The 24,572-nt window shown below is 37.3% G+C and overlaps 2 protein-coding genes across 9 annotated transcripts in view; both read right to left on the reverse strand.

The window, feature by feature from the left end:
- afap1 (actin filament associated protein 1) overlaps window positions 1-20,116 on the reverse strand; it is a 61,919-nt gene extending 41,803 nt beyond the window's left edge. The window contains exons 1-2 of one of the 5 annotated variants that reach the window (XM_067369597.1): window positions 907-1,255; window positions 553-613 (exon numbers count right to left, since the gene is read on the reverse strand). In XM_067369597.1, coding sequence (XP_067225698.1) covers window positions 553-613; window positions 907-957 — 112 coding nt within the window. In that variant the 5' untranslated portion in view covers window positions 958-1,255. Of the gene's footprint in view, window positions 1-552; window positions 886-906; window positions 1,261-19,985 lie in introns of those variants that run through there. The other 4 variants (XM_067369600.1, XM_067369602.1, XM_067369598.1 and 1 more) reach the window with 4 other exon arrangements.
- Window positions 20,117-21,451: 1,335 nt separating this feature from the next.
- The window catches only part of ablim2 (actin binding LIM protein family, member 2), an 82,990-nt gene continuing 79,869 nt past the window's right edge, over window positions 21,452-24,572 (reverse strand). For 2 of the 4 annotated variants that reach the window (XR_010892608.1, XR_010892607.1), the window contains exon 21: window positions 24,469-24,512. Coding sequence is in view for 1 of the 4 variants with exons in the window: in XM_067368749.1 (XP_067224850.1) it covers window positions 24,399-24,512 (114 nt within the window). In the remaining 3 variants the exon portion in view is untranslated. Of the gene's footprint in view, window positions 24,513-24,572 lie in introns of all 4 variants that reach the window. The other 2 variants (XM_067368749.1, XR_010892606.1) reach the window with 2 other exon arrangements.

Raw genomic sequence — 24,572 nt, forward strand, 5'->3', positions numbered from 1 at the left:
GCACTAAATAAACCCCAATGCAACAATGCTACGGCAAAACCACACTTGGCCCTTTACATACAAAACTCCAAAGCCAATGCTACGCCCTGCACTCAGATACCGTTAAACCACTGTGGACAATAGGGCTCTGTCATATCCAACCTAGTGCAGAGTTGTGATGCATGTCCAGGATACCTGACACCTCACAGCTGCCAGCCAACCAGCCAATCACAGATATCCTGCCTATCCAGCTCATGTTATGTTTTTGAAAGTGCAGACTTCTGTGACAGAAGACAACAGGGCACCTGTATCACCCCTAGAGTTATTATTTATGGGTGACTGGAATCACTCTTATGATTTAATTAATAAATTTAACACTAAAATTCTAATACTATTAAAATTAAATTTAAAAGAGAATTTAGGCATATTTACTTAAATTAAATGCAAATCTTATCATTTTTAAAAAAAATACAGCAAACAAATAGCAGTTCACGATTTCCTTGTACATTAACGTCATGTCATTAAATTTACCGCCTCTTCACATTTAAAATTGCAACGGCTTTTTTAACTGACCTGTGAGAAATGAGAAGAGCTGTGAGGGATGAGAAGATCCGACTCGGGGTGAACGAGGCTCCTTCCCAACCAAAACGGTAATATATTGCCTTTTAAATGTCCATTATGTGAAATATTTGTCTCTGTCTTTTAAATTAAATACGAAAAATTATTTTTACAAACTTCTTCCTCACACAAAGCGCGAGGATGCCGATGTAATGAGAAATGCGTTTCTATCATACACTTCGTGATACTGCATCTCACTAAAAAAGATACATCGTTCTTTCATAGGCACTATAAATTACACATGGAGAGAGTAATATTAATCGACGATCTCAAAGCATGCAAATCCACATGGAGATACTGGACACTCACCCCTCGAGGCGAACAGTATGGGGTCGCTCCGCATCTTAAAGTCAAACGCATCTAACTCCGAGTAGGTAACTTAGAGGTTGCAGGCGTGTGTCCGACAGCTGCTGTATTTCATTAAAATCCGCGCAACAGAGCCGTCTCTGTTTTCCCCGCTTTCTCTCTGTGAGAACAAGCAGAACTCCACTCGCTACCGCCCGGCAATGTCTCGTTTCCTCTGAAAACTTGCCCTGACTTTCTCCTCGATACTGACACAGAGCAGGTCTGTTCACTTTCTGTTTATCGCGATGCGGACAGCAAACCGCTGCGCCTTTGAAAGGGAGCTGCTTGGAGGCTTACAAGAAAATCTTTCACCTTCTCTCCATGTCGTGCTCGGCGAAAAGTGGGACCTCCTTCCTTTCTATTTAGTTTCCTCTCCCTCTTTTCTCCGCCCTGTAGCCCCACATCTCCAATTCCACAGCTGGATACAGCGCATGTGTGTGGAGAGGGACGACTAACGAACATGTTTAGTGAAGTTTATGCGCGGATACGCTTTTTTTTATTACCATTTTTAAGTTTAGAACATTTACCTTAGAATGATTAAGAATATATTGTGTCTTCAAAGATAACTTCCATTCTAAATAAGTTTAAAAATTAATAAGCTCAAGCTAAAGGCTCAAATATGTAGATGTTGGTATTTTCTAATTTAAATTTTCATCTTGCTCAACTAACAGTATTTTAATTAAATAAATGAGGTGTATTTGTAACTGTTTGTAGATCAGAGGAGACCAGACGAAGAAAGGTTAGCTGCTTTATTCTAGCACAAGTGAACATTCCTCTCTGCCAAGTTTATACATGCATTACTATAAATCAATCATCTATTTATGGTTTAATTACAAGTCATTCATCTGAAAGGGTCTATAAAAAGTGAGAAACTCTATAATCACAGCATCAGCATGGTCGAAAACAGCAGGGTCATTGACCTACAGATCTATTAAATACAGTCTTAAGTGGCTAAAAAAGTTTGTTTTTTCCAATAACTAAAGCAAGGCCGATATGGGTTTTTGTGGGCCAATGCCGAATCTGATATTAGGGAGTAAAAAAAGTCAGATATCGATATGTTGGCCGATATTCTTTATGTACATATTATAGGGGTGCAACGGTTCAAATTACTCATGGTTCTGTTTTTATCACGGTTTCGGTATGGTTCTGTATGTGCTATGTTCAGGGAACTGTCAAATAAAAATAAAGAAAATAAAAACAAATAATCAAACTACTAGCAACAGCAAGTATTTCAGGTATCTAACAATAGTTTTCAGGTACAGAAAGTGAATAAAATAATCAAATATAAAATAACACTGCATATTATCTTCACTATATAAATGAAGTAAAGATTATTCTTTATTGAAGTTACAAAAGCTATTCAGTCAAGAGCATATTCAGTAAGGAATATTAGGCTTCTGTCCCTTTAAGACATTTTTGATCATCACTGTTGTAACGTATTGGGAAGCCAGAATGTGTATTCATCGACTAAAACATACATTAGCTGAACTCTGTCTGTCTGTTTTAGACATTGCTATTTTCAACAAACCATATTATAGATGTGTCATCAGATTTGAGATGAACCCCGGTGCAAGTTCGTGCCGAAAATGTTCATACTGGTGGCATATCTGCGGCATATACGCCGATGCAGATGTATCTGCGACAGACTCATATCGGCCGATAAAATCGACAGACCAATAAATCAATCGGGCTCTACCAATAACCTTGTTTTACCACTTGGAAAAACTGGTTCTTGAATTTATGACTAATGTTTATCTTGTTTCCTACAAGTGTCCAACACTGATATGGCTGAAATTTGTTGGTCACTTATTTGAAAATAAACAACAAAAAAGTATCTTTTAAAGTTCAGGTTTCAGTCAGTAATGGCATTTCTCTACCTCCTCAGGTGCATGTCCCATTTATCTAAAATTTTCTCCTTCACAACCTATAGAAGGGGTTACTCACAAATCGTGAATGAACATAACATAATTTGGAATTAGTGAATCTCAGTGAAACTGAAATGACCTTTAAAAAAACTATAATTATTTAAGAATGTAATTATGCAGAGATTATGGTCCTACACAATCAAAGAATATAGCAATAACTACAAGTCAATGTAAAGGCATTTCTGGATTGAAAAACATGCAAACACATGTGGGTGGCCAAGTGAACTCATGTGTGTGTCAGCAGGATATTGTATCTGGACACTGATTCATGCATTTGACCTTAAAACAACTATCTATCTGGTCTGAGATCATACTGGAGAAAGAATCAAATTGATATATGCAGACATTAAGTCCACCCAAAGCCTGCAGCACAGCAGAAAGCAATAGTGACTCAGAGTTTTCAACACAAAGCCTGCATTCCCCACAGTATCAGATTCAACACTGTATCAGATTCAAACAAGTGCCAGTTTTACGATAACGTACTTATCTGCGTTCTGTTTGTTTAGTTGCTTTCCTGTATAACTTTATCAGTTGCGGTATACCTTGTGTTTAACTTAGATTACAGATGTTACGATTGTCAACTGCTTCTTGTGGCATCACATGAAAGTCATGACAAAGCAGATACAAAAAAGGTACAATCTAGAGAGAGTTATGTGGAGAATAGGAGGCGAGAGAATTAGGTTACACCGCCACAGAACTAAATCCCTGAGGTCATTCTGACTGCACAATTCAACAGAGTGATATCATAGAGGAGTCAAAAGTCTTTAGAAAGATACACCAGAAAAGCTGAAATTCATTAAAAAAAATCTGTAAAGTTTGAAACTTCGGTTCTGTCTAGAATCTCAAATATTGAGTCATTCAACTAATTTCTAATAAAAGAAACACATGGAATACACAAATTGTAGTGATACAAAAACAAAGAAATCAATGTATCTGATCTTAACCACATTATGAGTAAACCACAGATAATCTCTTTCCAGCTCCAGACACATCATCAAAAAGTAGTTCTGTGACACCCTTCTAACTCACATCACATGCTCAGGATGTTGGAAGCAGGGTGGAGGCCCTATACTGGAAAACTGGTAATGGTGAGGAGGGTAAGCTTTAAACAAACAAATCACTAATGAAGCATTAAAGAGCCTGGTAGCCAGTGGAATGACTGTTTCCTCTGGGTTCCACTGCAGGGCATTCATTACAGCAAAGGCTGTTTTTTTCAGGGGCAACACATGAGCTGAATTCAAGGTCTTTTAAAGTAAATCTCATAGAATGTGTCTATGTGTCACTCATCAGTGCTTATGCGTTTTCATATCTCCAAGGAAATGCAGCAACAATCTGTGCTCTGGTGAAACACCTCATTACTAAAGTGGCTGGCCTCACTGGCAAAATACACAAGCCAAAAACATTTGCAGCCCACCTGCAAGACAATAGAATTTTTGATTCCACAGACAAATTAATTTAAATGCTCTAGAGGTTGTTGTACTCTTAAAAACTAGCATTTCTAATCAGAGTCATGAATGAACCCTTTGACATTTATTTTTCAGCCCTGAAATGCTTGCAGGACTTGCTGAACCTTTATAATTGCTGGAAAATGTTTTCAGAGTTATCTGGAGTGTTGTAGAGTGCTTTTGATTAATTTGAAACAACTGAATATCATCTCTGCAATCTGCATGGCTACTCTCAATAACCAAACTTCATAAAAATGGCTAAGATTTAAAAAGAAATTTGGCTGTGCTCTTCTCCTACACATACACATGTGTAGACACACACACACACACACACACACAGTATAATCAAGCCAAAGCCTCCTTATGGAATTAGCCAAGAGTAGACAGACAGGATTTAGGACCACAGGAGGCACAGCAAATCTATCAAAACCTTCATAGTCAACAATGCATGCTTTTCTCAATTAGAATATTACAACTCTAACTCCATTCAGTCTTGAGATAAGCCTGTAATAGGACTGATTCATCAATGTGTTTGCTATAAACTGGTGGATTTCCACAATATCAGTAAAATAAAATTAATAGGTTTGTAGCCTATGCCTGAGAGAAAACACATACATTAAGATCTGTGGTCTCTGTTATAAAGAAAATTAATTTGTGCCAGACTGCAGAGGGTGTAGTTATTTCTACAGATGTTGCTGTTGTAAATACCTCAGATGTGTTCAAACTCAAGGAAATGTGCTAAATGAACTTCAGTGCTTCAAACAGCAGTCAGCATACATAACGGCACAAGAGCAACCAATTTTCATTGGTTGCTCTCCAGTTCACAGTTATCCCCTGATGTTATCTCATGTGGAGAATTAAACACACACACACATCAACTTACACAGGGAGTAAATTTGACTAATGGAAACTTTCTGAGCTGGTAAACTACAACCAAAACTCTGTATACATGTCTGGAGAAATCATCATCATTGTCTTCATCACATGCAATCAGTCTTCATAGACTCTCCATATGGCTATGAGGTAAAGGTCGCTCTGCTCAGCTGCAGTTGCATAATTTGACACCATAGTCATTTTATAGTGCAGAAAGCCTAGAAAGCTGTAGTGCATATGGACAGGCAGTATGGAACACTGGCTGTGGTCCAATGGAGAAAAGCCTTGATGGAGGGAAGACAGAGCAACGGTAAGGAGTATTTAAAAACTAGGTCAGAATCGGAGTGAGCATGACTGTCTTTTGACACTGCTCAGTTGTAATATCCTGGCTCAGTTTCAGACATACATTGTGCTGTGTTTGGGTTGGGCAGGATCAGCTGGATAGTGCACTACAAACCAGTCCAACAAGGGGTCTCAGAGGAGATACACAATCCTATATCCTTGAAACACCCTAAAGAAGGCTTTGACAAAAACAGCTCAACATTCCATACATGATATTCCGGAACAGTGCAGATGAGGCCACACTGCAGTATGTTCTTGCTTTCTACTTTCTTTATATTGAAAATATATGCTCAGCCAGGAATAATCAATAAGTGCATTTACAGGCATTGATTTTAGTCCGACTAGAGCAATAATTCATCTTTTTAAAATGTCATGTAAATAGTTTAGTCTGACTAAAATTGTACCACTCAGATTTTTGCTTTTTTTCCTCTCCAATTGCTTTAAAGCAACAACTCTCTTCATTACTCAGCACTGAAAGTTTAATTCATTTCAAATGTATTCGCATGCGGGTTTGAACTGAAATTGTCAAAGTACATGAAAGTACCAAGTACTTAAGTAGTAAGAATTGGCAAGGACAAGGTCCAATTTGGGTTCATTTGAGTCCATTTGTTAGAGTTAATTAAGTGGACAATGTTGAAGAGAAGACCCATCTGCAAGTTACCACCAGGAACAAGCAGCTGCATGAAGCCTGTCTTTTGCTTTTTTCTATATTGATCTATACAATATCCACTACTTTGCACTGATCCTGTTTCCCCAGGCAAGATTCTTCATAATTTTGTGTATTTTTGCCTTCCTTCATCCATTAAGTCCTCCTCCTATTTTGCTGTCCAATTGCATTTCCTTCCTCCCTCTTTTTCTTCTTGATGCCCATTCTTGATAACATACACATAACCCTCCCCCAATCCACACCCAGTCTCAAGTCCCAGCTGCTATAGCCAGGGTGCCTTTTTAGCTCCAACGGTCCACAGCAAACATGCAGATAAATGAATGGATAGATGTACGAAGGGGAGGATGGCCCAGCAGGACAAAATGTCACAAACACTAATAGTCACTCAACACACACACCTCCCTCCATCAGGCCACCCCTCTACTTTGAGGCTCAGTCCACCATCTGGCCAGGCTGAGAGTGCAGACGTGTTGTTGGTTATGGCTGGACAGCCCTATGGGGGTAGGAGACCCAATTAAGAAACCAATCTGGTTTAATGCAAAATGAATGAGCCCCCATCCCAGTTTTTCCAATGCTTTTTTTATCTGGCTCTCCCTCGATCGCCGAACACAGCAATCAAATACAAATCCTCTCAGTACATAGCGGACATCACACAGTCCTTCATTTCCTCAGATCCAGGCACTTCCCATCAGATGATTTTGATAAATGTTTCAGCCAGACTCCGCCAGAACCACAGACATTGATTTTCATCAGACCTCAGGGAGGAAGTACGCCCCCGGAGATCCAATAGCATGTATTTGTGCAGAGTGCTGATTTAGGATCAGATTTTCACATTGTTTACTGGGGTTTAAGCCAAGGAGTGCAAAGGAGCAGCTCTGATCCAGAGACAGCATTCCTGATATATGATCTTGTACATATAAGGGTCCTGGCCTCTCACAACAGACCAGATGAGTGAGACTAGTGTTGATAAATCATCCCAACAAAAGAAAAAAAAATGAGAAGGGAGAACAGCTGTCATGACCAGTAAGACATGGGAGCTCATTCATTTTATCTGTTAAATGACAATTCAGTTTAGATTGAGTCACACAATCCTGATTTGTGTCCATAACGTTAATTCTGACCTTAAATGAACACATACTATAGACCAGGACTAATATCATTGAGGGGGAGAGTTGCTACATATAATGCAAGCAAATAGTTTGTTAGTAATCAAATTGATGAATTAATCGAAAGGACCTGAAATAATTCAATCAATAGGAAATAAGTAAACATGTGCACGCTTATTACTTTCTCAGTCGGATCCAAAAATACCTTACACAGCGACTGGGCACTGCGCATGCACTAGAGTTTTGTTTGGAATACATGTAATACACGTGTAAACAAATCTGTGAATTGGACTGCAAAATTTAAGTTTCATATAAACAGAACTTTTGAGAATCTGAAATCAGACTGATGCGAATTGACCAAAATTTGTGCATGTAAACATACCTATACTGATTGCCATAAAGGAAAGGTATTGAAAGCATGCAAGGCCAGAGGGAAAAAGAGAGGATGTGGGTGAAAGAGAAGGGAGGAGGAGGATGGAAAATGTGGAAGACCTTCACTTCACCTGCCAGACACAAATTTCAAAGCCTCACCCTACTGTCAAGAAGCTGGCCAATCAGCTGTAAAAATCCAGCAGTCTCTCAAATAATCACACTGATCCTAGCCATCTATGTTGAACTTTGACACAAATTGAAAAAAAAAAAGATGGATTGATGAATTCCTTTCTGACAGTCTAGCCATAGGTGTAGCATGTTTGAGTATGAAGAATGTAGTAAACTACTCATTATAACCATTTTAAATCAGCCAGCTTTAAACCACTTGGTTTTTCTTCTGCTGATTTCTTCTGTTATCTTTTTATATTCTGTTGCATTTTTGTGTGTAGTTTTGTGTTGTTTCATGTATTGTAGCATGTAAAGACAAAATATAATTCCTGTCTATCAGTTTTGTGTTTTGTAAACTGTAATTGTGAAGACAGCATAAGAGGCAGAGGCTCTGTTGTGCAGCCAATAGCGGTACTGGAGAGTACCATTGAGGAGAGAGGGGTTATGGGAATAACATTCCAAAGAAACATCTGCAGAGCTTCAATTTAAGAGTGCTGAATGACAGCGACAACAAACAATTATCATACACTGAAAGAAAAGAGAGAGGGCGAATAGGTAAAAAGATGACAAAGGCTGAGTGTTGATGAAATCTCTTTCACACACAGACTCACAGCATTTCCTTTTTATTTACAAAAAAAATTGAAATGTTACAGAATTGTGGAATAATGCGATGACGAAATGCCATGTGTTAAATCTAAGATGCGAAAAATCTATCAATTTTCAAGTATATAGATTTAAAGCCAGAAAATTAAACACAAATTAATGCATTAAAATGTCAGAACCATTCCCTCAGATGGCGTTTAAATCCAATCCTACCCAGGATGTTTATAATCTAAGACAGCAACTGCCTCTTTTATGTGTGGTTTAATCCTTTAAAGAATGCCATGATCCTAATGCTCACACCTCTGAGAGAGTTCTGCAATGGAATCTTTGCATGGCCAGAAAGACTAACAATTTACTGAGGACTAAAAGTAGTAGCTGCTATAGGTTACACTAATTATTATACACTGGAAAAAATGGTGTTGAATTTACTTTGAAACTATTTTCACTTAAGTGTCACAATCAATTACACAAAGAAACGGCAACTAACACATTGAATTAAGCATGACATTTTAAAGTAGAAAGGCTGAATTTGAATTTTCTTGAAAAATGTACTCCAATAATCTTTTATTTCTTAACATCACATTTACAGTACATGCCTTACACTCACTCAAACACAAATTCAAACACTGGAAATGGACCTCTGGATTAAATGAACCGCATGTTTCAACACAAGATATAATATCACAACACTGAAAATTGCTGTCTTTGAAGATATAAAAACTGTTGTCTTGGGAACAGGCATGAATTCATCTATAGAAGTGTCATGTGAGGGTGACACTGATATGAAGAAAGCAGCTTGGCTACTACAAGGGATGTGGAGAATTACTCTGAAGTGACACCAATAATCAATAATGTAAACAATGATTGGTCATGATTATGTGTGATGTGTCTTTTTTTCTGAATTTGAAATTCAATAATTCAACAGTTCAACAACTTTCGGCAACATTCAGCACATACAGTATGACAGAGGCCATGTACAGGAGGCACACACATTCACAGACACATTTTCTCAAGGTTCACAAATGAATGCAACAGACTGCTCCATCTTGAAACTATATAAAATACTTGGCGTATAAAAAAAAACATGAGTGCTGAACTCGTGTGAAGACAGTCACAATGAAAATAGTGTTCATGCTTTTTATTATTAAGGTAATCTACAAGCAGCACAAAAAGACGGCCTTTGACGTGTTTTTTGTTGAGTTAATCAGCAAGTCTTTGGAAAGAACCGCCATCAATCAGATAACACCATAGCCTGTTATTTTCTTCTGAAGAAAAAAAAAAAAAGTAACTTCCCAAAAATTCCCCAACATTTTTACAAGAACAGCACTTAAGAATATTCTCAAAATCTATCTTAAGAAATTTCTTAACTTCTTTTTCCACAATGTTGGACTAGGTGATGTGGGTATGTATGCACCAGTCTGGGACAACTTCTTTCCCACCAACCAAAGCAAATCAAACTCTGACACCAAACGGACCAAAAGCAGGCAAAAAAGTGCTGGTGTAAAAGCACGCTAAGCTTGAAGCTCTTCAGTATTAATAGCCTCTGGGCTCTGTGTGGGTGTGTCAAGGGTGAAATACAGAGGAAGAAGGAAAGTATTCCCATAAATCATAACACCTTGACATTAACCTAAAAGCATAGTCAATTTAAAAGGACAAGTCTGGAGGCCTTAGTTAGCACTTAAATGCTCACAAATTTTCCAGATCGTAACCAGAAATTGAGCTACACCTTTAACACACATAGTACTGAACACCTGATTATTTTTACCAGCAGATCTATACATGCACATAAGCACATCCATTTAGTACAGAAAAGCCTGAAACAACTATTTCAGAAACATGTGAAAACAAGTCTTGGCTAAAATCCAAACTAAGCATTTTACCCAAATACCCAAAGGGCAGGTTGCCTTCATCATCACCTAAATCATACGCCCCTTCTAAAAATAAATTAGAATTGATGGAAAGTGGGTTACAATAACATGAAAGGGTGGAAAAGCATAAAAAAAAGATGTGTGAGTTTGTGCGCACACACACACACACACAAGCATACTGTCTGAGCATTAAAATATATGCACTCAGCCTAAGAATTAGAACCCAAAGGCTGACTCACTCTTACTCCTTTATGACCCGCTACAGGAAGTGGCATAATCTATTAGTCACTGTCAATTTCCCCATTGACTAGAGTGATTCCTATAAAGTGGGCCTCTTATGTTTCCATCATATTGTTGTTTTATGCAGTATAGTATGTGTGTGTGTTCATTAATTCCTGTCTCTATTCCTTTGGCAAATCAAAATGTGCAAGGAAAAAGGTAATGACAGGCACAAAATAGGCATGGAAAGGCATGCAGAGCAGCAGAGAGGAAGAGAAATTACTGTACAAAGATGAGAGAGCTGCCTCAAGGCTTAAATACCAGTACTTATAAATACACCTGCAGGATCAATAACCCAAAAACACAGATGGCGCTTGTTTTTAGAACAGAAAGAATTTGGCGAAGAAGGACAGATAAAAAGAGTTCATGTAGGTCAGCTGTTTATAAGATAGTAGAGATACAGATACAACAGGAAATCAAGATCATCTGCATTCCCCACATGTGGTTACCACAAGATCTGAGTGTGAGATTTGAGTTTTAGTATTATTATAGTATTATTTATCAATATTTTGAATTGGCTTTTTATATTTTAATTTAAGGAATTTAGTTGCCAAGGCAACATTTAATTTCATTTCAAGTTTTTCAAGTTTAAGTTTTCCATCTTTGGATTTTATTTTAGCTTTACTACAATTAATAATAAAAATAAAAAAAATCAGTGTTTTTTTTTAGTTAACCCTCCATGGTACAGAGTTGCCATATAGCAACAATTAATTTAGACTCATTTCCTTGTTATTCAGAAAAAAATACAATATATTGCACTATGGGAATTAAAAGGGTAGGCCTTAAGGTTGACAATGATGTGCTGTTTTTAATTCCCATGACATTTATTTACATTATTTATTTATCTTGAAGTGCTTTTTTGTAGTATAGTTGTATTTATGTATAAATAACTTAATTAATTATTTCTTCTTTTCAGAAAATGAATACAGCAATATTTTACGGAAAAGGCAATAGAAGTTAGCTCTTCCATGTGATGAGAGTAAGGATGAGTTAGCCAAATGATATGGAATGATAGGGATTAAATGATAGGGATCTACTTATTTTTGGTTTGCAAGTTCCAAGTATATAAATCTATCAATTTCTAAAATAAATGTGCATTTAAATAGAAAATCAATTTAAATTTTATAGAAAAACTACTTTTTTGACCATTTTCCATTGTGGTACAGAGTTGCCATATGGCAATGTTTCCCCCCTAAAAATATATTTTTTTCAAAAAACTCTTTTGATTTGCACAGTTGAAGCTATTTCGTGTAATAAAAACTTATTTGATAAAATATTTAATGGTTAGAACATAATGCGTACCATAGAGAGTTTTAACAATATCACTGTTTTGACTTCAAGAGGATGCACTTACACACGCCAGCCGATTTTCTATTTGAGTATTGATGCATTTTTTGAAAAAAATTGTGAGGTCAATCAAACTGAAAATCTTTGGAATCTGAAAACAAATCATTTTATTCTTAAAAAACTAAGCTAGCTCAGCTCCTAAAAGCCACAAACAATTACAGCACACTGTGCAATGCATTAATTATTCATGCTAATGATTCTAGCATCTGTTAGCTATAAAACAAGCCTCTACAGAAAGACTGTTACCTTGGCTGTGACAACACACCCTAAAAACAAAATACTCAACCAGAGTTTCCACCCAGCGAATAACACTGACCACATTAGTCTAATCAGATCCCTCTCCGCCTGTGATGTGGTCAGGAGCGTTAAGAACCATAGCGACTTTCATCTTCTGTATCTTTGCCACAGTTTCCACAGCACCTTCTTCACTCATTTGCTTTTTCCCTCTCTCACTTTCCATCTCATAGACAAATAACGTAAAGGAGCGGAAACAAATAATAACAGAGACATAATGATAGTAATCCTCTACTTATTTAAAATGATTCAGAAAATATTGAATGACGAGAGCAAGAGAAAGAGGTAACTAAAGAAAACTAAATCTTTCTAAAGAACATGAGGCATCAGCTTTCTCAGACAGTGACTCAGAGGTCTCAAGTTCAGCTTGGTTTACAGCACAGACACTCTGAGACTACAAACATACACACATACTCAAATGGGCAAGTTGAGGTATAAGCACCTACTTTTTGAACACAAACACACTTAAGTGTTTTGAGTTTGACATAAAGAAAAAAAAAAGCAAACCCTTAAATCTTGCTTCTGGCTATTTTTCAATGTGAAACCCTAATGGGACAACATATCCAAAGATGAAGAAGAGCCAAAGGCATGCAACACCACGTTTTCATGTCTTACTTGAAAGATTCGCCAGTCCAGTCATGTTACAGAGCCGCAGGGAGTGTGAAAGACTGACAGCTCTGGAGAGACGTCTCGCACAGCTGTTTGTGTACACTGTGTGTTACTTCTGAACTTGTGCACAATTATGTATAATAATAAGATGAAATTATTATTATTATTATTTTTTTGTTTTTTTTACATTTTTTTGTTTAACTTGTACAACCTATAAATTCTTATTGTAATCATTGTTATTATATTTTTAAAGACCCCATTTAAAGGTGCCATAGAATTGAAAATTGAATTTACCTCGGCATAGTTGAATAACAAGAGTTCAGTACATGGAAATGACATACAGTGAGTCTCAAACTCCATTGTTTACGCCTTCTTATATAAATCTCATTTGTTTAAAAGCCCTCCGAAGAACAGGCGAATCTCAACATAACACCGACTGTTACGTAACAGTCGGGGTGTACGCCCCCAATATTTGCATATGCCAGCCCATGATCGAGGCATTACACAAGGGCAGCCAGTATTAACGTCTGGATCTGTGCACAGCTGAATCATCAGACTAGGTAAGCAAGCAAGAACAATAGCGAAAAATGGCAGATGGAGCGATAATAACTGACATGATCCATGATATCATGATATTTTTAGTGATATTTGTAAATTGTCTTTCTAAATGTTTCGTTAGCATGTTGCTAATGTACTGTTAAATGTTGTTAAAGTTACCATTCGTTTCCATTTTCATTTTTTAAACACTTGCAGTCTGTATAATGCATAAACACATCTTCATTCTTTATTAATCTCTCCAACAGTGTAGCATTAGCCGTTAGCCACGGAGCACAATCAAACTCATTCAGAATCAAATGTAAACATCCAAATAAATACTATACTTACGCGATTAGACATGCTGCATGACGAACACTTTGTAAAGATCCATTTTGAGAGTTATATTAGCTGTGTGAACTTTGTTTATGGAATGATACAGTCGAGAGCTCGGAAGGGGGCGGAGAGCACGAGCAATTAAAGGAGCCGCAGCCTGAATCAGTGCATTTCTAATTATGCCCGAAATTAGGCAGTTAAAAAAATTTATTTAAAAAAAATCTTTGAGCTGCAACTTTAGACACATTCAGGGGACACCTTAGACTTATATTACATCTTGTAAAAAAAAACGTTCGATGGCACCTTTAAAAGTGTTTGACAAGCACAGTTGTTTTTCTTGTGTTGACATATTTCCTATTGAAACAAGTCTGAGACGGGAAATTTTGAAGGGCTTGGCCCTTTTTTTAACAGCCAAAAGCCTTTAAATCTCAGCCATGAACCATGATTTGCTACTTGCTAGTTGGTTGCAGATGGTATCAGGGAAAGCATTTGATTGGACAAAAGTTTGTGTAGTGCAGGATGAGTCATCAGTCACCGTTCTAAATTAATGCGCTGCCTTCATCGAAGCACAAGCTCACACATACAGACAGTCACACACACACACAGAAAAATTCAGGACTCAGAAGCACAGAAACTTGTTGTCAACGCTGCCCTGCAACTTGTATTAAAGGTGCCCTAGATTGTTTTTTTTACAAGATGTAATATAAGTCCTAGGTGTCCCCTGAATGTGTCTGTGAAGTTTCAGCTCAAAATACCCCATAGATTTTTTTTAATTAATTTTTTTAACTGCTTATTTTGGGGCATCATTAACTATGCGTTTGATTCTTTGTGAGTTTGAGGCTATATGCTCTGTGGCTAAAGCTAACATTACACACTGTTGGAGAGATTTATAAAGAATGAAGTTGTATTTATGAATTATACAGACTGCAAGTGTTTAATAATGAAAATAGCGACGACTCTTGTATCCGTAAATACAGTAAGAAACGATGGTAACTTTAACCACATTTAACAGTACATTAGCAACATGCTAATGAAACATTTAGAAAGACAATTTACAAATCACTAAAAATATCATGATATCATGGATCATGTCAGTTATTGTTGCTCCATCTGCCATTTTTCGCTGTTGTTTTTGCTTGCTTACCTTGTCTGTGCACAGATCCAGCCGTTAATACTGCCTTTCCTTGTCTAATGCGTTGAATGGGCTGGCATTATGCAAATATTGGGGTCATACATATTAATGATCCCGACTGTTACGTAACAGTCGGCGTTATGTTGAGATCCGAGTGTTTTCCGGAAGTCTTTTAAACAAATGAGATTTACATAAGAAGGAGGAAGCAATGGGGTTTGAAACTCAATGTATGTCTTTTCCATGTACTGAACTCTTGTTATTCAACTATGCCGAGGTAAATTCAAATTCTGATTCGAGGGCACCTTTAATAAAATAGCTTTGCTACTGAAAAGCTGCATTATATTTCTCAGCAACAAGGTGGAAGCATTGCTGTTTTTGAATTAATTAAACTAACAGATTCACTATTAGTAGAGAGATGCTGCACAAACACAATTCACACATATTATCTCTCTCTCTCACCAATTCATTCAAATAAATTAGGGATGTCCCGATCACGTTTTTTTGCCCTCGAGTCCGAGTCATTTGATTTTGAGTATCTGCCGATACAGATTCCCAATCCGATACTTAATAGCCTACATAAAAAAGAATAAAGAAGAGCGAAAAAACAGATCCAGGAACAGTGCTTTTCAGGTTTTTCATGTATCTAACAGTTTTCAAATAGTAATCAAATATAAAATATCACTGCATATTATCTTTACTGTATAAAATAAATAAAGATTAATCATTATTGAAGTTACAAAAACTATTCAGTCAAGAGCAGTGAGTGATTTCTTTGTTATTTGTTGTTTAATTTAACATACAGGCAGCAGGAATAGTTGTTTTCCCTTTAAGACATGCACGATCCAGTATATATACTGTTACACATGCGCTGTCTTTCTCGACTAATATACGTTCACTTAAGACATAACCGACTATGTTTGCTAGGATACTCGCTAGGACGGGCATGTTGACATAATTTTTGTATGAATGTGGCCGCCGAAGCGCAAGACTTGAAAGAGAACTCAGTATTTGCGCGCTGACTGGAATAAGCGTGTGCGCGCTTCGGATGAGCGCACGCAAATCTTCTCACAGCGCGTGCAAGTTCTCTTTCGCGTCTTGTTCTTGAAGGTTTAAATCAGCAAGGCTTAAATTAGTTAGTTTAATGACTGGACATTTTAAATGACTGGACATTAGAGCAGACGGCACTCGAAGTTAACAGTTTACAAAGAGTGACTGTTTTGTCCACGCTTTCTGATTATCGTTGTTGAAACGTTTTGTGCATCCATCGACTGAAACATACATTATCTGAACTCTGTTTTCCACGTTGCTATTTTAAACAAACCATATTAACCAATAGATGCGTCGTCATTCGAGATGGACCGCAGTGCAAGTGCGGTCCGTCAGTGGAGAACCGTAGTTCGATTTTTTTACCGAGACCGTTGCGCCCCTAATAGCTACATATATATCCGAGTCCTGATCGGGAGGTAATGTCCGATTCCGATCGAGTCTGAAACCACATGATCGGGCCCGATTTCCGATCACGTGATCGGATCTGGACATCCCTAAAACAAATACAGACTTACTGCAATTCTTTATCTCTGTGTCTGATTTAAAGTGGGCAGAATGCTAGATCTAATGACCTGTAGATAAAATAACTAACGAAAATGAACCGTCTTACCCATCCAGTTAGCTTTAACTTGTCAATGGTGGCAAATGAACAATAACTAGATCTGAACGATTCAGGATAAATTGAGAATTGCATTTTGTTTATTGCATTTTCTTTATAGAGATCAGAATCACAATTCATCTGAACAGATGAGACAACTAAACAAAATAACGTAATTTACTGAAGGTTCTTATTAAATGTTAATTTCTGCAGTCTATTTAAAATGTTTAATTATTTGAATGAATTATTTTAAAAAAAATGTATGATTCAATGACTCGCTCATAAATAATTCACTTGTTTCATTTCTGGATGGATTCATCATAGTTTATGAATGAATCTCTTGAATGAATGATTCAATGACGAATACATTTTTTAACAGTCACTTGTCGCACCCTAGTGGCATAACAATGTAATAATAACATCGTTATTTGAAGAAATAACCATACTGTGATGTTGAAAAGACTGTTCGTGAAGCTGTTTTATACCTATACATGATATAGGTGATAACTGCTCTGGGTCAGCTAGCACCAGCTCCGAAACAGATTTGAATGTTCAGGTGTGATTTGGTCAAAGGTTTAATAAACACAGAAGAATTGCTGTCATTTAGGAATAAGTTTGAATCGAGATAGTGACCTTTTAAAGGGATAGTTCACCCAAAAATAAAAAATCTGCCATCATTTACTCACCCTTAGGTTGTTCCAAACCTGTATAAATTTATTTGTTCTGTTGAACACAAAGGAAGATATTTTTAAAAATGTGGGACAGTTCAGGGGCACCATTGACTTCCATAGTATTTTTTTTCCTACTATGGAAGTTAATGGTGCCCCAAAGCGGCCTGGTTACAAACTTTCTTCAAAATATCATATTTTGTGTTCAGCAGAACAAAGACATTTATACAAGTTTGGAACAACTTGAGGGTGAGTAAATTATTTTTTCAATTTTCATTTTTGGGTGAACTAATCATGCAGCTCTACCAATACTGCTACTTCCTATACGCAGAGTACATATTCTGCATTTGAAAATGAATTAGAAAGTAAAAGAGAGCGCACATTCGAGAGTGAATTTGACCGAGGAGGAACCCCATGTCTATGTCATTCTCTTAGGCTGTTCACATTCAGCGCTTCCAGGTTCTGTGCCAACGTTCTGACAGTATATAAAAAGGTTTAACAAAACAAAGACAACAGCCCAACTGGTAGAGCATGGTGCTTGCAACTTCAAGCTCATGGGTTCGATTCCCAAACAAAGCATTTGACATGAATGCACTGAAAGTTGTTTTGTGTAAAGGTGTCTGCTGAATGCATAAATGTGATGATGCATGTTGCATTTCCTTAGTGTGTCTAGAAAATGAAACAAAAGTAAAACTTCTATACATCTTTTCATATATACCAATAGAACTTCCTATAGAATCAGCGTCAGAGGTCAGGAAGTGGTTTGATATTGAGTCATACAAAGAATCAGCAGCTGTTTACAGCTGTATTTTGACACATACACACACACACACAATTAAGCGACATGCTGCATCCTGAGGCAGACTAATATAAACCCACTGGAGACTCTGTTTGTCTGTGAAAACTTATCCTAAGGCGCAGACTGCTAGACTAGAACCACAAGAGAAAAAACAGCATGGACGGGAACTGGTAGAAGTCAGGCTACTATAAAAGAAAAGAAAAAACTGTACTGTACATCATCACTATATTTTATTTTCCTTATCATACAAAGCAGTGATTAATGAACATCAATTAAATGTCTGTACGACTGCTTTTTTCTCTTGCAAACTAAGCAAGACCATTCATCCATCTCTGCCCTACTACACAGATGCTGCAACAATGCAGGTCCAGATGTGCACTAGTAATGATGTCACTGCGTCAGCAATCAGACATTGGACCACATGTACTGACCAGTCATCAAGCTATCAGACAAAATATCAAACTCCCACCTACTAAGGCCATACAACACTAAGCTATACTGGCATTTAGCCCTTGGATGACCTCACTTTGTGTGGTTACAAAATTATGGAAATAAAGTGTAAATGAACAAGCTATGCAATGGTGCAACATGCCTTTTTCACCTTAAATGGCATAAAAATCCACTTCACGGAGTTAAATCAAGTAAAGTCAGCATTTACTTAAGAATGGAAGGAAATGTTATTTTTTAAAGGGTGGGATTCAATAAAGCAAAGGTATTTTGTTTCTGCTCTGATTAGGAAGTAGAACATCCTGAATTGAACCTCCTGTTTGTATGATACAAACTGCAGTGAAAGTTCAGCCAAATGCAAATGAACAAGTCAAATTAGGCTCCATCGCCCATTTTACCAGATGGTCCTTGACTAACATCCCTCAAAGTGCTTGGTCACACCCATTAAACTCTACACTGGCTATTGATCAAAGATGCTGAGCTTTGTCCACATGCTTATCTTTGTTTTTCCAAATGATCGTATTTCCAGCCAAGGAGTCCAAGAATTGTGTTTTTGGCCAAACCCAACCTGTTCCAGTCAATTCTTTCTTATTTTCTTTACCTGGTTTGACTGTTTTGAGACAGTCTGGACAATGAGATATGAGACGCAGCATGCCACTTTGGTGGCTTTTTACGTTTTGTCCTGTTTTCCTTCATCTCAGAGCCAGAGTCAGTAATGGCAACAATGCACAGGATGGCCGTTCTTGTCGGCTCTATTGTCAGTTATTTCCAGAGGAAAACTGAACTGGAGATGGAAAACTCTTTATATAAATAGCCTCTTTAAACAAACATCCTCTGAACTTGCAAAGCACCTGAGAACAACAGTAATAAAGTTGCTGAAGAAAAGCTAAGGTAAACCTACTCTTAGACATAGGGAGGAAATTATGGTTTTGTCATTGACAAATATGCTTCATCCTCATACAAACCACAAAAACATAATCCAGCTTCCATATCTAAGTGGTTTAAGAGTCATCCCACTTAAAAGTGTCCAATTAATTGGATTTGTTCTTCACAATTTAGCTTTTCACCTCTCCCAGCCCCTCCCCCCTTAGCATAATCAGAGACTGAGGCTCGAGACGCCAGCTGATCCCTGCAGGCTTGTGCTATTCAACAAGGGCCCCCACGAGTGCTGCACATACATCAGGATGCCTCGTGCTTCTTTGTGCTCAGCCTCAGCTCCAAAACAAGAAAGGGTTGATGGCAGCTCTAAAAAAATACTATTATTGGTGCATTATGACAACTTCAAAGCTGTTTTATCTTATTATTAGCATTTGTAAAGAAATAAACAATGGAAAGCAAGCCTATCACACTTAAATTTACATGGTAAAATTGAGATTTCTACAAGTTATATTAAGAACTGTACAGGGTTTTTTTTTTTCTTCTTCATGCACGTTGAATGACTCTACACAGCAGAGCTTGTCCTTACGAAACCCCAAATGGTGTGCTGAAATCGAGAAATTAGGAAACATTTCATGGATAGCCAAGAGTCTTTCACAACGCATAAATAAAGGCAACTGTCTGATAATTTTAACAGTGACATCTTACCTTCTCCGTTATTTTCTGTCATAACTTTATCGCAAGATGATGGACCTGCCCCGTATCCGCGTGGACGTGATAACGACCACCTCTGTTGTTCCTCTGGCCTGTGTGAGCTTCTTCCAGATTCACATCTTGGCTCAGAGGACCGCTCACGCTGTCAAATCATCCCTAGATTGACAAGCGTGTGAGCCAATCCGGCAGCGTGCTGCAAACAAATCCAACCAATAGCAGAACAGGGAGGCGTTAACATTTACACATTAGGAAGATCAAGGAGTGATCTTGTGAAGACATTTTTAGTTTCGTCTATATATTTATTTCGGGGTTGATGTTGTTGTTTTTTTGTTTGTTTTTTCAAACTTTGATATACATTTCTCTCATTTGTCTGCAAAAAAAAGTTTCTCTCATCCATAAACTGTGTAAATTAACGTGAGTGTAAAGTGCAAAGACTGTTGTTACAATCTACCTGCTACCAAAATGGTAAACATATTGGAAAAAGCAAATACATTTTGAATCTATCTATCTATCTATCTATCTATCTATCTATCTATCTATCTATCTATCTATCTATCTATCTATCTATCTATCTATCTATCTATCTATCTATGTCTGTCAGTCAGTCAGTCAGTTCAGCCACTTAAAGGATCACTTTCTAATTGAAATTTCTTGATAATTTACTCACCCCCATGTCATCCAAGATGTTCATGTCTTTCTTTCTTCAGCTGAAAAGAAATTAAGGTTTTTGATGAAAACATTCCAGGATTATTCTCCTTATAGTGGACTTCAATGGAGCCCAAACGGTTGAAGGTCAAAATTACAGTTTACAGCAATCCCAGACGAGAAATAAGGGTCTTATCTAGAGAAACCATCTCATATTTTATACGTTTTAACCATAAATGCTCATCTTGAACTAGCTCACTTCTTCTTCTCTATTTGAATTCCAGCAATGTGTAGACGCTGCTAAGTGTATTACTGCCCTCCACAGGTCAAAGTTTGAGCTAAATTATCGTATACAATATGCTAGTGCAAGTATATAACGATTAGTTCAAACTTTGACCAGCAGAGGGCAGTAATACACTTCTGTCTACACTGCTGCAATTCAAATAGAGAAGAGGAAGAAGAGAGCTAGTTCAAGATGAGCATTTATTGTTAAAACTTATATTATTTATTTATTTTAAGAAATTGAGCGATGGTATCTCTAGATAAGACCCTTATTCCCCATCTGGGATCGTGTAGAATGCTTTGAAGCTGCACTGAAACTCGAATTTTGACCTTCAACCATTTGGGCTCCATTGAAGTCCACTATATGGAGAAAAATCCTGGAATGTTTTCATCAAAAACCTTAATTTCTTTTTGACTGAAGAAAGAAAGACATGAACATCTTGGATGACATGGGGGTGAGTAAATTATCAGGAAATTTTAATTTGAAAGTGAACCAATCCTTTAATTTCTTTACAAAAAACACTCAAGTTGAAGTAGCTTTATTTATTGAGATGAATATCAATATTTCTTGCAAAGCATCAAAGACATGGTGAATAAAATGGGTGCATTTACATTTCCCAAACTCATACACAGTCAGATTAACATCACAATCACAGTTATACGCAGTAGTTAGTTTGCATATTAGCACAAAACCATGTGCACCCATTTTGTTGTGGGACCTCATCATAACACAAAGACAACTTCATAAGGTCTCTCAAACGTTCTAGCTATAAATGAAACATTTGTGTGAATGCAATCGGACCCAGGCACAAACCCTCTTCATGTGTGATAGTAGCAAAAGTAGGCTAGCAGCTCTCAAAACTGTTGGGTCAGAGTTCTCTTGGGTCACGGTCCTACATCTGCCTTCATCCAGACAAAGAGACTCCACACACACAAAGAAAAATAAATTTTGAAATGATTTCCAAAAGCAAACCATATTTTTAGAAAACACAAAAATTGAACCAATGCAGATGTAGATATGACCTCTTTGTTTAGTCTTGCTTTGGGTGTTTTTTAAGGGTTAGAACAGCGCTATGTTAAAGAATGAAGATGATTGAACACACACTGATCTGAACTCACGTAGCCTGAACTATTAGACTGCTGTACTGAAGGCTAGCACCACTCACACCCACACGCGTGCCTGTTTCTACAGCTGTTCAAATAAGACTAACGCATTCGTCCTCTGCAGCTCAACATGGTTCTTCTGGGAAGGCTCCCACCTACGCACTCAGACCAAAACACATTCATGTATTTGAGACAAGCTTTACTGTACTGTATTTTCCCAAGCGCAACAGATTTTGGCATGACCGGCAAAGGCTAAAATTTACTGCATGAAAACTTTTACATTATGACCCTGAAGAAAGAGATTTGGATATGCACATACTTATAGTCGGTTATAAACACCATACTTTCACAATCGACAATAAAGCTTAAAAAAAAAATTTCAAAGATGCTTTGATATTGTACAAGATATAGGCACAATACACATGGTTATCATTAGTCAAAACTTTACTGAATGTTGCGTTTCTAACAGTTCCAGATTTCTGACATCTTTAAGTAATTTATCCATATAATTAAAAGGACAAAACACCTTGCATGTTTCTTTGCAAATCTGAGTCATTGGCATCAGCAAAAGAACCAAGTTAAATTTCATCATATCTAGAACAAACTTGGTACAACTTAAGAATGTGTCTGAAGAAACAAAACAATCTCTCAGTAACTTTCAGATCTCAAATCAAACAACACGTCATGATTAAACTCTAAAGTTGATTATGAAGCCATTACATGATGCTTCCAGTATATGCAGTGCATGCCTACAGGGTGACATGATCAGTGTAACGGACATTTATATCAATATACTGCACACGTATTTATTAACAATCAAAAAAAAAAAAAAAAAAAAAATAGAAAAACAATCATATTTTTTTAAATGAAATAAAGCACCACTAAACGGCATGCTTTATTAAGTGTTGTGTTGTATTAGTTTCGCTAATTGCTACAGAAACTGTTAACTTTGGCATGGCTCCATGCTAAAGTCAATGTTGCAATTATTTGCAAATGGCAAATAAAGTATCTGACAAACATCTGTATGAAAAAAAAAAAAAAAAGATGTATATAAAAATAAGAGTTTACTCTGCCATGAGCACTTTCAATTGTGTAGATTAAAACAATGAGAAAGATCAATGCAGTGTCTGGCTGATAAGATGTATGACCATACGTACTATGCACAATATATATGGAGAGGAGGGTATGTGAAGTCCAGATATGAATTTAAATGTCTTATTGAATAACTGTGATGTCATAATAATGACATCTGATGAATTGCACATTGACCTGAAAAGCAAACAAATACATAATATAACACAAAAGCTATGCATTGTTCCAGCTGTCTGCACTCACAGTCATTCAGCAACAGTAAAGATTAATAAACATATCAACTAACACTGTGTCCTAACCAGGCGCAATATGACAAGTTCTGAATCTGATGTGTGATGTAACACAATCACAGCCAATGAGAAGATATGTAATGTACAGTTATGACGAACCAATGAGATTTCACAGTGGGCGTGGCTACCCAGCATGATGCTGAGTCAATGAAGCTAAGCGAAGTGTTGCTTCTTTGCTCGTCATGGTTGAAGCTGGATAGGACAAAAATGACCTGGAAGAATTTTTTTTTCTTGTCGCTTTATTGCGTCGCGTCTGGTTAGGTCATGTGTAAGGTGCTTTGCTCTGAATGAGTCTTTGGCCTGGTCATGCTAAAGCCATGGATGAAGAGCTTCCATTAAGCTGATATTACATGATAAATATTACAGTCAGAGCAGTGGCTGAGTATCATGTCTACGAGGAAATAAGAGGAACAGGCAGGAAGAGACCGAGAAAAGCGTGAGAGAAAGACATTGAGCAAAGAATACGAGTAGACGAGGACAAGACTTAAACGTTAGACGACATTCATTGCAGTCAAAAACAAGGGGACAGGGGAAGATGGGTAGTATCACATAGCATAAAGATGTTTAAGTAGAGCTGGTTGGCCATGTTTATCAATGGTATAAAATGTAAAGAAAGTGGCTTATATCAATATTGAGTGCTTTTTCCACAAAGAGAGAATACAACACAGTAATCACAAAGACAGCTGAGGGAGCGAGATCAAAGACAATCAAAGAGAAAAACAAAGAGTCATGGAGAGTTCAGTTCTGACTCCAGTCTATCCGTCATCAGAGTAACATTCAGACCATGTGGTGTGGCGTTCACGCACAAAGCTAGGTGGCAAACAGCGTTGTGAAAGCGCTTCCTCTTCCTCAGCGTGAGATGGGATGACAGTAGCTATGCAGCAGAATGAAGGTGCATATATATTTCTCTCACACTCATCCCTCCATGCACACAGGATGGATGAGAAGAGGTTTTCTCTTTATCTCTGCTTTCCTTCAAGCGATTCGGCGTGATTTAAAACAAGCGGGCTTTCTTCTTGAGATCATTTTTCTTCCACAAAGCCAAACGGTCAAACTGTTCAATGGTCATCCCAAACACGTTGTAGAAGTCCTCTGGTGACAGGTGCCTCTGAAATGATAAGAATTATGATAAATGTAATTACCTGAATTTTAAAACTTTACTAATTAA

Source organism: Chanodichthys erythropterus, chromosome 19 (genome assembly GCF_024489055.1).
Source record: "Chanodichthys erythropterus isolate Z2021 chromosome 19, ASM2448905v1, whole genome shotgun sequence".
In the NCBI taxonomy this organism is placed as follows: Eukaryota; Metazoa; Chordata; class Actinopteri; order Cypriniformes; family Xenocyprididae; genus Chanodichthys; species Chanodichthys erythropterus.